This window comes from Colletotrichum fructicola (genome assembly GCF_000319635.2).
Source record: "Colletotrichum fructicola Nara gc5 chromosome Unknown KSG_Nara_v1_contig09, whole genome shotgun sequence".
Classification (NCBI taxonomy): Eukaryota; Fungi; Ascomycota; class Sordariomycetes; order Glomerellales; family Glomerellaceae; genus Colletotrichum; species Colletotrichum fructicola.
In genome coordinates, this window is record NW_027094059.1 from 1374351 (window position 1) to 1386728 (window position 12378).

General features: G+C 51.1%; 2 protein-coding genes across 2 annotated transcripts; both read right to left on the reverse strand.

Moving 5' to 3' along the window:
- Positions 1–613: 613 nt before the first annotated feature.
- On the reverse strand, positions 614–1436 carry plyE-2 (putative pectate lyase E; the record flags this gene model as incomplete). Its single annotated transcript, XM_032029564.1, has 2 exons — positions 614–962; positions 1021–1436. 2 exons carry the CDS (start codon positions 1434–1436, stop codon positions 614–616), a joined length of 765 nt encoding a protein of 254 aa, XP_031890943.1.
- Positions 1437–9982: 8546 nt separating this feature from the next.
- On the reverse strand, positions 9983–11719 carry CGGC5_v014684 (Satratoxin biosynthesis SC1 cluster protein 4; the record flags this gene model as incomplete). Its single annotated transcript, XM_032029565.1, has 9 exons — positions 9983–10097; positions 10220–10367; positions 10421–10488; positions 10542–10924; positions 10979–11046; positions 11105–11141; positions 11194–11375; positions 11428–11563; positions 11621–11719. 9 exons carry the CDS (start codon positions 11717–11719, stop codon positions 9983–9985), a joined length of 1236 nt encoding a protein of 411 aa, XP_031890942.1.
- Between the last annotated feature and the right edge of the window lie 659 nt (positions 11720–12378).

The window sequence follows — 12378 nt, forward strand, 5'->3', positions numbered from 1 at the left end:
AAAAACATAGGAGGACAAATAGTCTTATTTATTTTATTCTGGGGACCCGGCCAGGGTTGATGCAGACTTGGCTCGAAGTTGACGCGTTCCATGATCTTGGCTCGGTTGTGTGTGCCGTTGTTGCCGTGGGTGCCGTTCTTCCGTCCGGGGAAGGCTGAGAGTGCCGTGATAGCCGTCGTTAAACGTCTTAGCATTAGCGTTTGTGGGTAGCCAAGTTTATCCCGGTGGAGGCGTCTGCAATGACATGCATCTAAAGATCCGACCATAAGTTTATTTTGACGTTTTGCGGGGAAGGCAGTTTTGTTGTTGAGGGAAATTGTTTGGAAGTATCACTTGCGAATGAGGTTGCGTGGTATGTTGACTCAAGTCATGAGGATTATATTGTTTAAATACATTGACCCCATGTTCATATGTACACAGAATGGCCAAGCGGCCCAGTGAATGCGCATCAGCTTACACACCACAGAAAAGAAACAGTCGTGGTTCGTTGTCTTCCTTCCCCGTTCTTTAACCAGTAAAACGAAGTTCACTCGCGTCTCACAGAGACTGAGCGCATGAGAGATGCACCGTCGCGACCAGAGACCGAAGGCGAAGACCAAGCGGAGCGAGACGCTTAGCAAGCCTTGAGGGTGGAGTACTTGCAGGCGCTGGAAGGGCCAGTGCCGATCTTCTTGGGCTCGTTGCCGGGGGTGGTGCCCTGGAACTCAGTGCAGATCTCCTTGACGGAGGTGGCACAGGTACCGGTGATGGTGGAGGTGTCACCCTTGTTGGAGTTGATGCCGGTGAGCATCTTGCCGTTGTAGGCCTTGACGTTCTTGACGACGACGGAGCGCTTGCCCATGGTCTTGCAGTTGCCGCAAGAGCGGTAGAGCTTGCCGAAGTCGACAACGGTGAAGCCGTCAATGGTGACGGTTCCGAGACCGTTGTGCTGGATGACCTTGTCCTCAGCGCCGCGGGCACCACTGTAGATGTATTGTGAGCCATTTAATTGGGTATGGGAGTGAGTAGAATGTGACTTACCCGCCAATGACGGAGGCGTTGCCGTCACCCTTCAGGGAGAGAGCATCCTCGCAGACAGCAGTCCACCAGACGTTGTTGATGGTGCAGGAGCCCTTGCAGTGGACACCCTCGATCTGGTCGGCACCGATGATGGCGTTCTTGAGGGTAGCGCCGTTCTCGAGGAGGAAGACAGCGTCCTTGTCGCCACCCTCAGCCTGGCCAGTGCACTTGACGCCACGGCCGTAGGTCTTCATGCCACCGTCGAAGGTACCCTTGACGGACTGAGCAGCCTTGTAGGTGACGGTGCCCTTGGAGGCGGGGATGGGGAAGGAGGCGCGCTTCTCAATGGCGGCGGCGCCGTTGGGGCCAGACTGGCCACCGGGGGCGGCGAGAACGGCAGAGGCCGAGATGGCAGCGAGGACAGCGGAGAACTTCATTTTGAAAGTGGTGGTTGGTTTAAGAAAACACGTAGAGTTGGAATAGTTGGATGAGTGTTGACAACGAATGAATAACCACCAGGGTTAAAGAATGTGAGTAGTTGGATTGGTAAAGGAGAGACGGTAGCGGAAGATGCTGATGAGAGGATGGAGAGGAAAGAAAGAGATGTTGATGGGCAGGAAATTTGCGCCTTCTTATATCGAAGAGTCGCTCTCGAGATGCTCCCCCGAACTGGTGCCAAGTCCACACCATCACCTGCAAGCGGTGATCCTGATTCTGCAGTCCTATCCCTCAGCCAAGACTTTTCCAGTGGGACCTCGCATTTGTTCCAGCTCACAGATACAAGCTTTCGCCAGGGCTGGGGTGATTGAGGTCCATCCAGAACTTCTAGTGTACCGCCCGGTCCACGATGGAGTGAGATTGAGTGCGATATGGCCTGCGCCGCGGCAAGTGATGGCACCAGGCTTCACATTGAGTTGACCGGGGTTTAGGGGCAAAAGTGTGGAAGGAAGCTGGGCGCAAAAACAATCGATTCATTTCGGGCACAGCCTTCCTTCCCTGTCGATACGATCCACCTTGATATCGGAGGATGGTTCGGACGCTTCGGCGAGCCGCAACCTTCGCGCAGGAACAACATGTTTGGCTGATCACAGAGGCAGAATGACTGCCCAAAGAGGATGTCAAGGAATGAGCAGCGCCAAGGACAGGGCCGTTTGACTCTTAGATCTCTAATTTGCCCATCGGCTCAGGGGGCATGATTGTGCAAATCCATCAGACCCGTGAGCGAGTTGGCATAGCGTATTGTCTGTATCCGTACCAGTCCAGAGATGGTTCACATTTCGTATTTGTCTAAAAAGTGGCGCTTTCTGCATTCTGGACCATGAAACATGTCAGGGGCTGTCACAGGGGTGATTGACTGGTGAAAAAGAATTAACCCATGTCAAAGATGGGTGGAGAGTCTTCTTTTTTGGGGACAAGTCGGGTGGTTTGAGGTTCGGTGAGGTCACGTTGCCAGCCGTTCGGAGTGAGCAGAAAAAAATAAACGAGCCAAAAAGTCGGCCATAATCCGCAATGTTTCCGTGCACTCGAAAGCAACGCTAGCGCGCGGGAAGCGCTCCCATTCGCCGCCACCCATGTTTCGGTTGTATATCGAAGGGAGATGAACTGGGGCTCCAGATGGAACCAACTTCCATTTAGATAAGACCCGTTACCTTGGTCCTGAGTAATTCCCGAGCTCACGGAAATGGAAATGCGTTGAGGACTTTGGCACCTTGACGGACGCCTCTGAGCTGGCATTGCCGAACTGGCAGCAAGCCGACTTGTTCTATCCGTAGCGCTCGTCTAACCCTGACCTTGATGCTAGAGCTTTTCTCGAATAACCTTACAAAGGTTAAGAGGATACGCATATGCTATCGATAGACTCGATATTGGTGGAGCGCGGCGCCAATTGAACCGAACCGCTTTATTGCCTGGGGCCAGGGATCATGACTTGACAAAGTCTTAAGCCGTGGCGAGCCTGATATTACTGTTGGTCGCTCACTGGCCAGTTGGTGCGCTGCGCAAGTCATCACCCGTAACCTTCACCGCAATGCCCGCTAAAAGATCATGCTTTCCGTCCCCTGCTGAACTTTCGTGACCTTAATCGACTGTCCGGGGTACCGCTGACACTGAGTGAGGACGGGCCAACTCTACAGCGGCTACGGGCAACGGGAGCAGGTTTTCTGACTCTGAGACAGTGTTGATTTAATCCGATTCAACATGCTACTGAAAGAGTCGTCTTCCGTCATATGTGGATCAAGCATTGAATCATTACACTGCGGTCGCTGATGTTCAAAATACCTTAGACCCCGCTACTTTCAATGCGCCGCGCGATTGGTCAAACAATCTCCAGTTTCTGCAATATATCACCAACTTGTGCCGTCTGGAATGTGGGTGGACGTTACAGTCGCTGTAGGCAGAGTCGCAAACTGCAGTGCATCGCGGGGCGCGCGCAGCGACAATGGGTTATCCCTCAATGTCACCTGGCTGTTATCGGCCCTGGCCCCGACTTCTGTTGCAATGAAACAAGGTAGAGAAGGAAAAATAGAGTCAGTCTCCGTCGCTCTATTGCCTGTTCTAGCGGTGTGTGAATCCAACGCGGGTACGGATACTGGGCAACAGGCACAAGGAGCGGAGATCGGATGGCCTCAATCAACATTAACAACAAAGCCCATGGGGCCACAACGCTTGAACCCGGCAGCCTGGCAAGGGGGTGGTCCGTTGTCTGTGTGTGCCCCCTTTTCCCACCAATGTGCAGTCTCCATTTAGGTCGAGGAATTCCCACGGCACTTCTCCAGAAACGTGATGCCAAGACTTTTGGAAAGGAGATGATGCCAAGACTGGAACCTCTGCCAAGACTTTTTAGCATCCATCGATCTGCGCACTTTTCACACACGAAACCGAGGTCACTGACCAGCTCAGCTCTGCGCGATCGTGACGAACGTCTTTTGGGTTTGCCAAATTCTGCTCGACGCGCTTCGTTGAAAAACTCTTTTTCTGCAGCTTCAACGACCACCGGACGGCCGAATTCGAGATTCAACGGCTTTTCCCCGGACGCTCCGAGAGGCCTCCCGCCTCCCCCGTCTGGAACCTCGACCGGCGAAAAAAGGGGGCCGAATCCGCCGCTTACGGGGGTCGGAGTCGCCCGGCTAGAGCTGGCGAAAATGCCAACAGAGGGTCATGAGTGGGTATCGTCCTTGAGCCATGTCCACCCCGAGATTGCGCCCCAAACGGGAGCAAGCATCGGTTGATGTGCCAAGTGGGCGCTGTATTCTCATCCAAACATTGGACTCGGCCGCCAACGTGCTTTTTTGCCCGCGGCAACGAGACTGCTTCAGGTTCACATTGAGATCAACAACAGGAATCGGGGTTTTTTTGGTACTCTGCTCATCCTTGATTCCTCCGGCTGGTACAATGCCCACTTTGATATACTAAGAAAACCTCTACGTTGGAGACGTATCGTGAACCGCACCAGACAGAATCCAGTAAAGTTGCTTTCGTCCGAGAAAGCTCGTAAAAAAATCGGATTCATCTCATGTTTAATCTATCTGCATTCCATGTTCTCAGGTGAGCACACCTAGCCAACCCCTGATTTACATTGTGAGGCAAGTGAGGACCAGCCTCACGCCTTACTTGCTACCCTACCTGCGGGCAATCAGATCTTAAGCCAAGGGATCTTTGGATAAGCATAGGGGTCTTGCACTAGGATACGAACGTTCAGCCCCCGTGAACGCATCGTACAGATTGCCATGCAGCACAATCAACGTTGCGATTACAACCCGAACCACTTTTGTTGGGTTACCTACTGGAAGCAGCCGACGGGATATGATCTAAACAATCGTTCGGATGGAGTACCCATTCCCAATTATTGATTCTCAGTGGAGGGAGAATCACTTCCGTGGATTTCGTGCATCTCCTCGGTAGCATTGACTCCCGTTCGGTCTCACACCATGAACGCATGATCGTGAAAAAACAAGATTTTCTCGCAGAGTCATTCGCGTTCGTAAATTCAAAGTATCCGAATCATACTTCTCCGCAAGTAATTCTCCAGAAATGACATGTCGTCGACGTCTTTCTGTAGAAGAAAAGAGCCGGCATGCTCCACGTTGGGCAGAATGCCGTGGGCAGAACGCGATGGAGACGCAAGGCTCGTCGGAGCTCGATTCCGCCAAATGCCAGCGCAGCAGGACCACACCTGGGTCATCTATCCTTGCTGGCCGTACTGACATCCTTGCCAAGGCATTCGGAAATGGCCCTTTTGAATTTTTGATTACCATTACCGTGAGAAATATTCACCGCGTAGCAAGACACGGTCGCCGACATTCAGCGTGGCGGGGACAGCTGGCCCAGCCTCGTGTAGCTCCAGCACAAAGCTTCCTTATCAACGTAGCCGCCGAGCATGTTACAAAAGTTGTGGTCTATCATCCGATGATTTCGATAAAACCACCGCCAAGCACGAGTGAGGCCCTCTCCACGAGCCAACAACTCCGCGCCTACAGGAAGCAAACACATCCACCGCGGCACAGCCTGGCATCAAAAGTGGGTGCTCAAAGCGGGCGCCTCGCCCCTCAAACACAGCAGCTCTCCCTATGCAGCCACTACGGGTGCATGACCAGGTACAAAGTGCATGTACAGCCATCAGGGGGATGGCAGTCTCCATTATTCAACTTGTATCTTGCTTCTTTACAGGTTCAGTAGACGATGGACTTGCTCTCTTTACTGGCTGGAATCTTAGGATACGCTGTCGTTGCGGATCTCACCGACTCAGGAGCATAGATGGACCCAGCCCCCAACATGAAGCCTTGCTTGATGGTTCGGACGAAGTATGTCTAGACCGCCGGGGAGACGGGACAACCAACCGATCCAGCTAGAATATTCGGGATATCTAAGGAGATTGTCCGGGGCCGAGGACAAGCAATCTAGACGATAGTAGCTCTTCTTGACCGAGATACACTCCGCCCTTCGTACTTTTGTGTCCACACTAATGAACTCATCAATGCCCACGCTAATGACCCGACCGAGTTTTGGCCAGACCCAGCGTTGACCATCATCTCCTGGAGCCTTCACACCGCTGTCCAGTTGAGTCAATTTTGACAGTCTTGGCCCAGCAAAGCTGACCGCTCCTTCGTGGTGTTGAATCCAGTTGATGCCATCTTTCCTACCGGACGCCCCTTTTGCGCTGCCTAAAAGCCGCTTCGTGGAGAGCTCAAAAGTCTGTATGCTGGAAATGAAATGCATGTGTGAGATAGCTGCGGAGGCCAGAACATAGTTGACGTTCTGGATCCGGCGCTTCCGACATCGTGCTATGCCTTGGCTCAGTTCCCTTCATCATGTTTGTATTCGAAGTTATGGGTGACTACTTTTTGCTGCGCCTCTTGATTATGATTCTAATCAACTTGTGCTACGCCATCATTGATGCTTGGAAGCCTTGAGATTGACAGCATGACTCCGCCTACCGGCTTGATGTGGCCCTGGAGGATGAAAGACTGGTGCCAAAGACTCTCCGACAATTTTTTTAAGCATTGATCTGCGAAGGAAGAAGTCGAATCCCATTCAGAAGCGCTGTAGCCTGTAAACCGTTATCAGTGCCTGGCCGGTCAGTAATGAAGCCAAAGCGCCGTGGCTGGAATTTCCGTACCAAGAGTCTGGAAGAAGCGTGCCTCAACCTGAATGAGCCGACACCTTCAACCATGCCTTCTCGCACTGTATTGCAATGATATGCAGTGCCATACATCCAGGGGACGCGGCATGTACCATCGATAAATGTGTGCAGTGTGTTGATGCACAGTCCGTGGCCCCACGGTCGGGCATCACCCGTTGTCCCTCAGTGATGGGCCAAGTCTCGTTCAAAACATGTTTTTGACCCGTAAGATTTCGAGTTGATTGCTTGTCGCGAAATGCGACGTCTGTGTTGGATTGGAGTTTGACTTATAATGAAGCTCGGTCGCAATAAGAGAACAAATGCCACGTGCCGCTGAATTCAAATGTCCCGGTTTCTTCGCACCTGGCCCCTGCGCAATATCGACATGTTTTGCTTGAAAGGAACGTGCGTCAGCGGGATTTCATTTAGCCATGGATATCACGAATACTGTTCAAACTCTATTAAGCTACACCAACTCGAAAGTCAATACATGCGTAGATCAGATGGTAATTGCAGAGATGACAGGCGCCTTTGGAAATTTTTGAGTGGCATCAATATAGTATAACGACAATGACGAGAGTCGAAGCCTTAGTAGCCATGATGCTGTTGCTAACTTTGGTCAATGGCGGTTGTTTAGCTCCGCCAACCCGCTTTTGATGGCGAGGACTTTCCAAACATACCAGTCGTACGTCTCAGCTCGCATCTTAAACTTGATTCAAATGTTGTAAAATGTCACTCTCTCCTTGAGCTCTGTGCTGCGTCACACGTCCATTCCACCCCTGAATGTAAAAGATATCATTACCAGAAGTTACTGCTTCACTTTGCTGGTGTCCGACGCCTCAGAGTGTGGAATCAATTGTCAAGGGTGCTTCAGGAATGCGTAGTTCTATCGAAAAGCAGAATCCCGAGTTATCAGGGAGGTTCCGTGACCGATTTCAAGTCACTACTGACTTTGTGAATCTCGTGTTGGCATATTACACCCGACTTCATCAGAAATAATCAGCTATCTCTGGCTGCGATTCATATGGTGCTCTGATCAGAAGAAGATATCTTGGATCAAATGAACCAACATCCTCGAAGGCTGAGTTCTAAGATCGCAGCAAAGACAGCTGAATGGCAAACCCGCGATATAACTTTGCTAGATAGCGAGAACTCAAGATATATAATAATGGATGTTATTCGACATGTCCACAGCCTGAAACACTCTCATAGAAGCTAACAGAGTCTTCATTATGTTTGAAAATAACTTCTAGAAGCTGGAATGTTTTACTTCTTCATCACTCATATTTAAAATATGATTCCTAAGATATAACTCTAAGATAGGCTCAACTACTACCCTATTTAATCCGCAGAAAAGAACATTCAACACAACAAGCAAAATACAAGTTGTCAGCAGTTGAAACTTCGCACTTCATAATAAACACTGCACATTTCTTCAACAACTTCCTGGCTCTCATGTCGATCTGAGTCCATCCGCTTTTTCCGGGAGTCGGGAACGCAAAATCCAGCACTCCTCTACAACCTTCAAGATACAGGCGCAAACAAGGTATCTCTAGTTCAGCAGGCAATTTCCACATATAATAAGCCGCTTCTCTTGTCAAGCCACAAGATAAGACTCTAGAATTCAAAGACCACTCTTCCAAGCTTACTATGGCTGTCCTTTCACACGTGAAGCAGCCCCTGCATTTCGACGGATCGAGGGTTTGTCCCACTCCGAGGCCCCCACCATCTCGTCACGACGCACGCTACGAAATTCGCTTGCCCTCCGCCCCTCCCGTCGGAGCATGTTTCTCCACTCCTTCTACTCGCCCTGATGGTCTAGCGGTATGATTCTCCCTTAGGGTTGTTCATTGACAATTCAGTCTGGGAGAGGTCCCAGGTTCGATCCCTGGTTAGGGCCCAACACTTTTGCTTTTTGAGGGTTCTTGACTCTTCACTAGATTTCTCTGCTTCTGGTGTTCCTCAGCCTGCAAGGATTGATTGCATGGAGTCCTGTGACAGGCAATCATCAGTGCAGACGAAATAAAATCGATACGTACGTACATGCTGTATCTTCTATTATTTTTGCAACCCACATGCCGATCCGGTACCCCCGGCTGTCTTCAAAGCCCTTCGGAGTCCTTACCGAAATGTCGCCATTCTCACGTTCGGCTCCGCCGCCGATCGGCCGTTTCAAGCGGGTCAACGAACGCGAACCGAGTCTGGGGTGGTGACGGAGTAGTCTTTCTTGGCATGCAATGAGAAGACGACATCGCGAGCGGGTCGTGCAACAATTGCCGATGTTCACCGCCATCGTCCCATATCTCGTAGAGTGCAGCTCAAATGCCGCCCGCAACTCTGTTCAAGCGCATCAGAACATTGTTTCGAGATTGAAAGTTTGGATGAGTAGACTTCGGCCAAAGTCGGGGTGAGAAGCAACCTTCCGTGCCCTTATCCGTCATCTCCGTCGCTCTCCATGAATCAGATACTTTTGACGGAAAAGCGCGACACAAGTCAGTTTCCCGCAGGTTGGGATGCGATGAAGCTATTAAACTAAACAGTCGCTGAGCGGTCTTGGCAGTATGAAGCTCATAGCCTCGTGCTCTACTACCAAGATGCTCAGCCACAACTCAATTGATGGTCGAAACGAAATGCGCTGCATGTTGAGGCCTTGGGATACGATTGAGATGTACGAGATAAGATCACAGAAGTCTTGGCAAAAACTATCACCGACTCAGGGCCTAGTTCCACTCACGAAACTTTGGATGTACCTTCTCAACCCTCGAATCGCCTTGAATGCGATCAGACCCGATGTGGATATTCCATCAATGCCCCAAACATTCGGATCGCCACAAACAAGCCATGTTTGAGCTTCAATCGCCCCGATTGTTGAGGGGTGAAAGGCAGGCCTACCAAGATGATCCGACTCGTCTGAACTCTCACATACAAATGCAGTTTCATGCAACGCTGCGCTTCTTGACATGTGCTTGCCCTGTATTGATACATGCGAGGTCGTTGAATGGTATTGAAACAACCAAGTCTGGCAACTCTGAAGCGAAACATGGTGATAAGAGAATGTTCTCCACAAGAAAGAGACATTCGTTTCGCAAGTATCACAACATTTCTGATGACCAGATGACGACGCGAAATTTACTCTCCGTTCACTTTCGATTGCGGTCTCACATCTGGAAGAAGCCCCGAGTCTTTGCGCCCTTATCAAATATCAGTGACAAGAATGATTTTTGTTGTCCTCGCTAGTTCTTGTATGTGTCTCGTACGCTTCCGTAATTGCCAACCTGTCTAAGAACCTATTGAAACTTCGGGTATATGTGTGTACTCTAAGAAATCCATATTGCGCCTACTCCATATCCAATGTTTCCCCAAAGATCACTTCGTACAGTAGTAACAGTACTCGTGCTGTAAAGAGAACAGTTGCTTCGACTTCATTTCTGCTGTCTCGATCCATCTATCGTAAAAGTAGCGCTTTTGGGCGTAGTTGTGTCTGTTAAAGACCGAGTCTCCGGTTGGAGAATAGAAACGCCCGTATTATCGGACTTCATAGATCGTCGGCTGTTGGATACGGGCCGCAGTTCCGTGTTGGTGTTTTGGGTTGATCTAGCAGACCTCGTAGACCTCGTCAAGCTCTGGCGGGTCAGGTCGATGAGCTTCGGGAAGAATTTGACTGCAAGCTGCCTGACGGCTGGCATGCAAGCAACGGAGATTCCGACGCAAAGCTCGACATAGGACCAAATGATGCCCCAGAGAGTTTCAGCTGCGGTATTGATGAGTGACGATTCAATAATTGTCGACGAACAATAGACTTACCAGTGACGTTGAAAGACGTGGCAAAGACCAGTAAGCTTTTGATCCGGATTATGCTCACAATTGTGAGGCTAGTGGCGGATTAGAAAGGGATGGGCTCCGGATAGAGACAGAGAGGACTTACAAGACACCAACGCCAAACATTGCCATGACCCCCAACTTTTTCTTCAGAGGAAGGTTCAGCTTGTACACTTGAGATGCTGGCAGAATGAGCATCCAAACGTCCAGACCAATGTTCAAACCGACATGGGTAAGTCCGATCAAGTTGAGATCGGCACACTTGCCAGGATGCCGACCGTCCCATCCGTTCCAATAGTGGTTCAGTGGCTGGCATTGAACCAGGCTCAGAAGGACGTAGGAAAACCCGAGGAGGAAGTTGAAGCCCTGTGTGCACCATAAAACCGTCCTGAACGATCTGATGCTGAAGACTCGGAGGTATAGGCAGATGATCGAGGCCTTGATTACCGCAAGATCGAGGATGTAGAACAGCTGGAGGACAAAGAGTAGCTGAGGTTGCTTAGTGCCAAGTTCTTGTGAAAGTCTTTCGGATTGCAGGCTCACCTTTAGAAACATTGTGATTTGATAGGGGTGCAGCTTGAAAATGTCTTGGCCAAGGCCATAGTTCAACACTTGCCTGGATGTCAGCCCGCCATTTCCTCGGTTTCGGGAGATCTTGCCAACACTTACTGACGAACGTTATTGGCACAAAAGGCAAGAAGAATATCTGCTCTCAAGTCAGTGTTGTTTCAGGTATCAACGCAGAACGCCGGACATACAAAAGCCAGCACAATCGTCGTGTCCTCGACTCCCCATGTCGTCAGATGCAGGCCTCTTGCGATCATTCGGACGGCGAAGAACGAGACCGGTAGGATGAGCAAGAAAATCAACGTGTAGCGTGCCGTGCTTGTCGTGTCAGTCAGTGGGAATCCGCATGCCGTCCATGTCAGATTTGTAACGGCTACCCAGCAGGTCAGCAATCGATGCCAGCACTATCATCCATCAACACATACTGAGCGCCTCCTGGACGGTGCATGCCGTCTTTACGCAGTCTCCCACGAATCCATTGAACACAGGATTCGTACACAGACATGTCGTGTTATCGATGGTGCAGGGTGACTGAGGCAGGGCCTTGAGAGCGCAGGTAACCTAAACCAAAGCATCAGTAAGGAAGTCCACGCACGTAGAGAGAACAGGTTCACGAACAGCACACTCCGGGGCCGCGCCCAAGGCGTCAGTGAACGCAGATCCAGACACCAGCCTCACGGCTCCCACAAGGAGCATCGAGACCAGAGAGGCCCTCATGGTGGACGGTTGATGCCGGTGGGATGACACACGGAAAAAGACAATGGAAGAAAACAATGTTACACGGGATCAATCACCATTCACAAAGTACGCGTGCATGATGGGCGCAATGCGTATTAAGAGCGGTGCGTCCTCCTCCCGACGAAAACGGCCAACGGGCTTGGACTTCTATGATGCTCTTGGCCACTGAATCTGCCGATGCGTGTCAGGGGGCGGCGCGATGGCCCAGTCCCAGGAGATCGGCCACGCTTGCACGCAAAGCGCCTTCAAAGGCAGCACGGCCGCTGGCAGCGCGCGGGCTCTGGGGAAGCGAAGCGCCGCCATTGCTGCTATCCGCTGTCCACTTCAAGCCAACGTTCGTTCCTCTCAAAGAGATTCATTGCTTTCGTTGAAGAAGATGGGGCCATTGGCGGAGCTGTGGCTGAGACATCGGCTGTCGTCGTGGAGCTTTGGGCGTCCTGTGGTCTTGGAGACTGGGGACGTGATTGGATGCCGCTGGCGTTCGTGGCGCACCCGGGGAAGAGGTTCCTGGGTGTGCTAAGCTTCATCGAGACGGGGTCTGGAATCTGGATGGGCTCTGATGGTTGGCATTTTCGCGTTGCTCGGGACAAGGACAGACGCGAGCTGCTCGGGATCCTAATCCCATTGAAGCCGGGCTG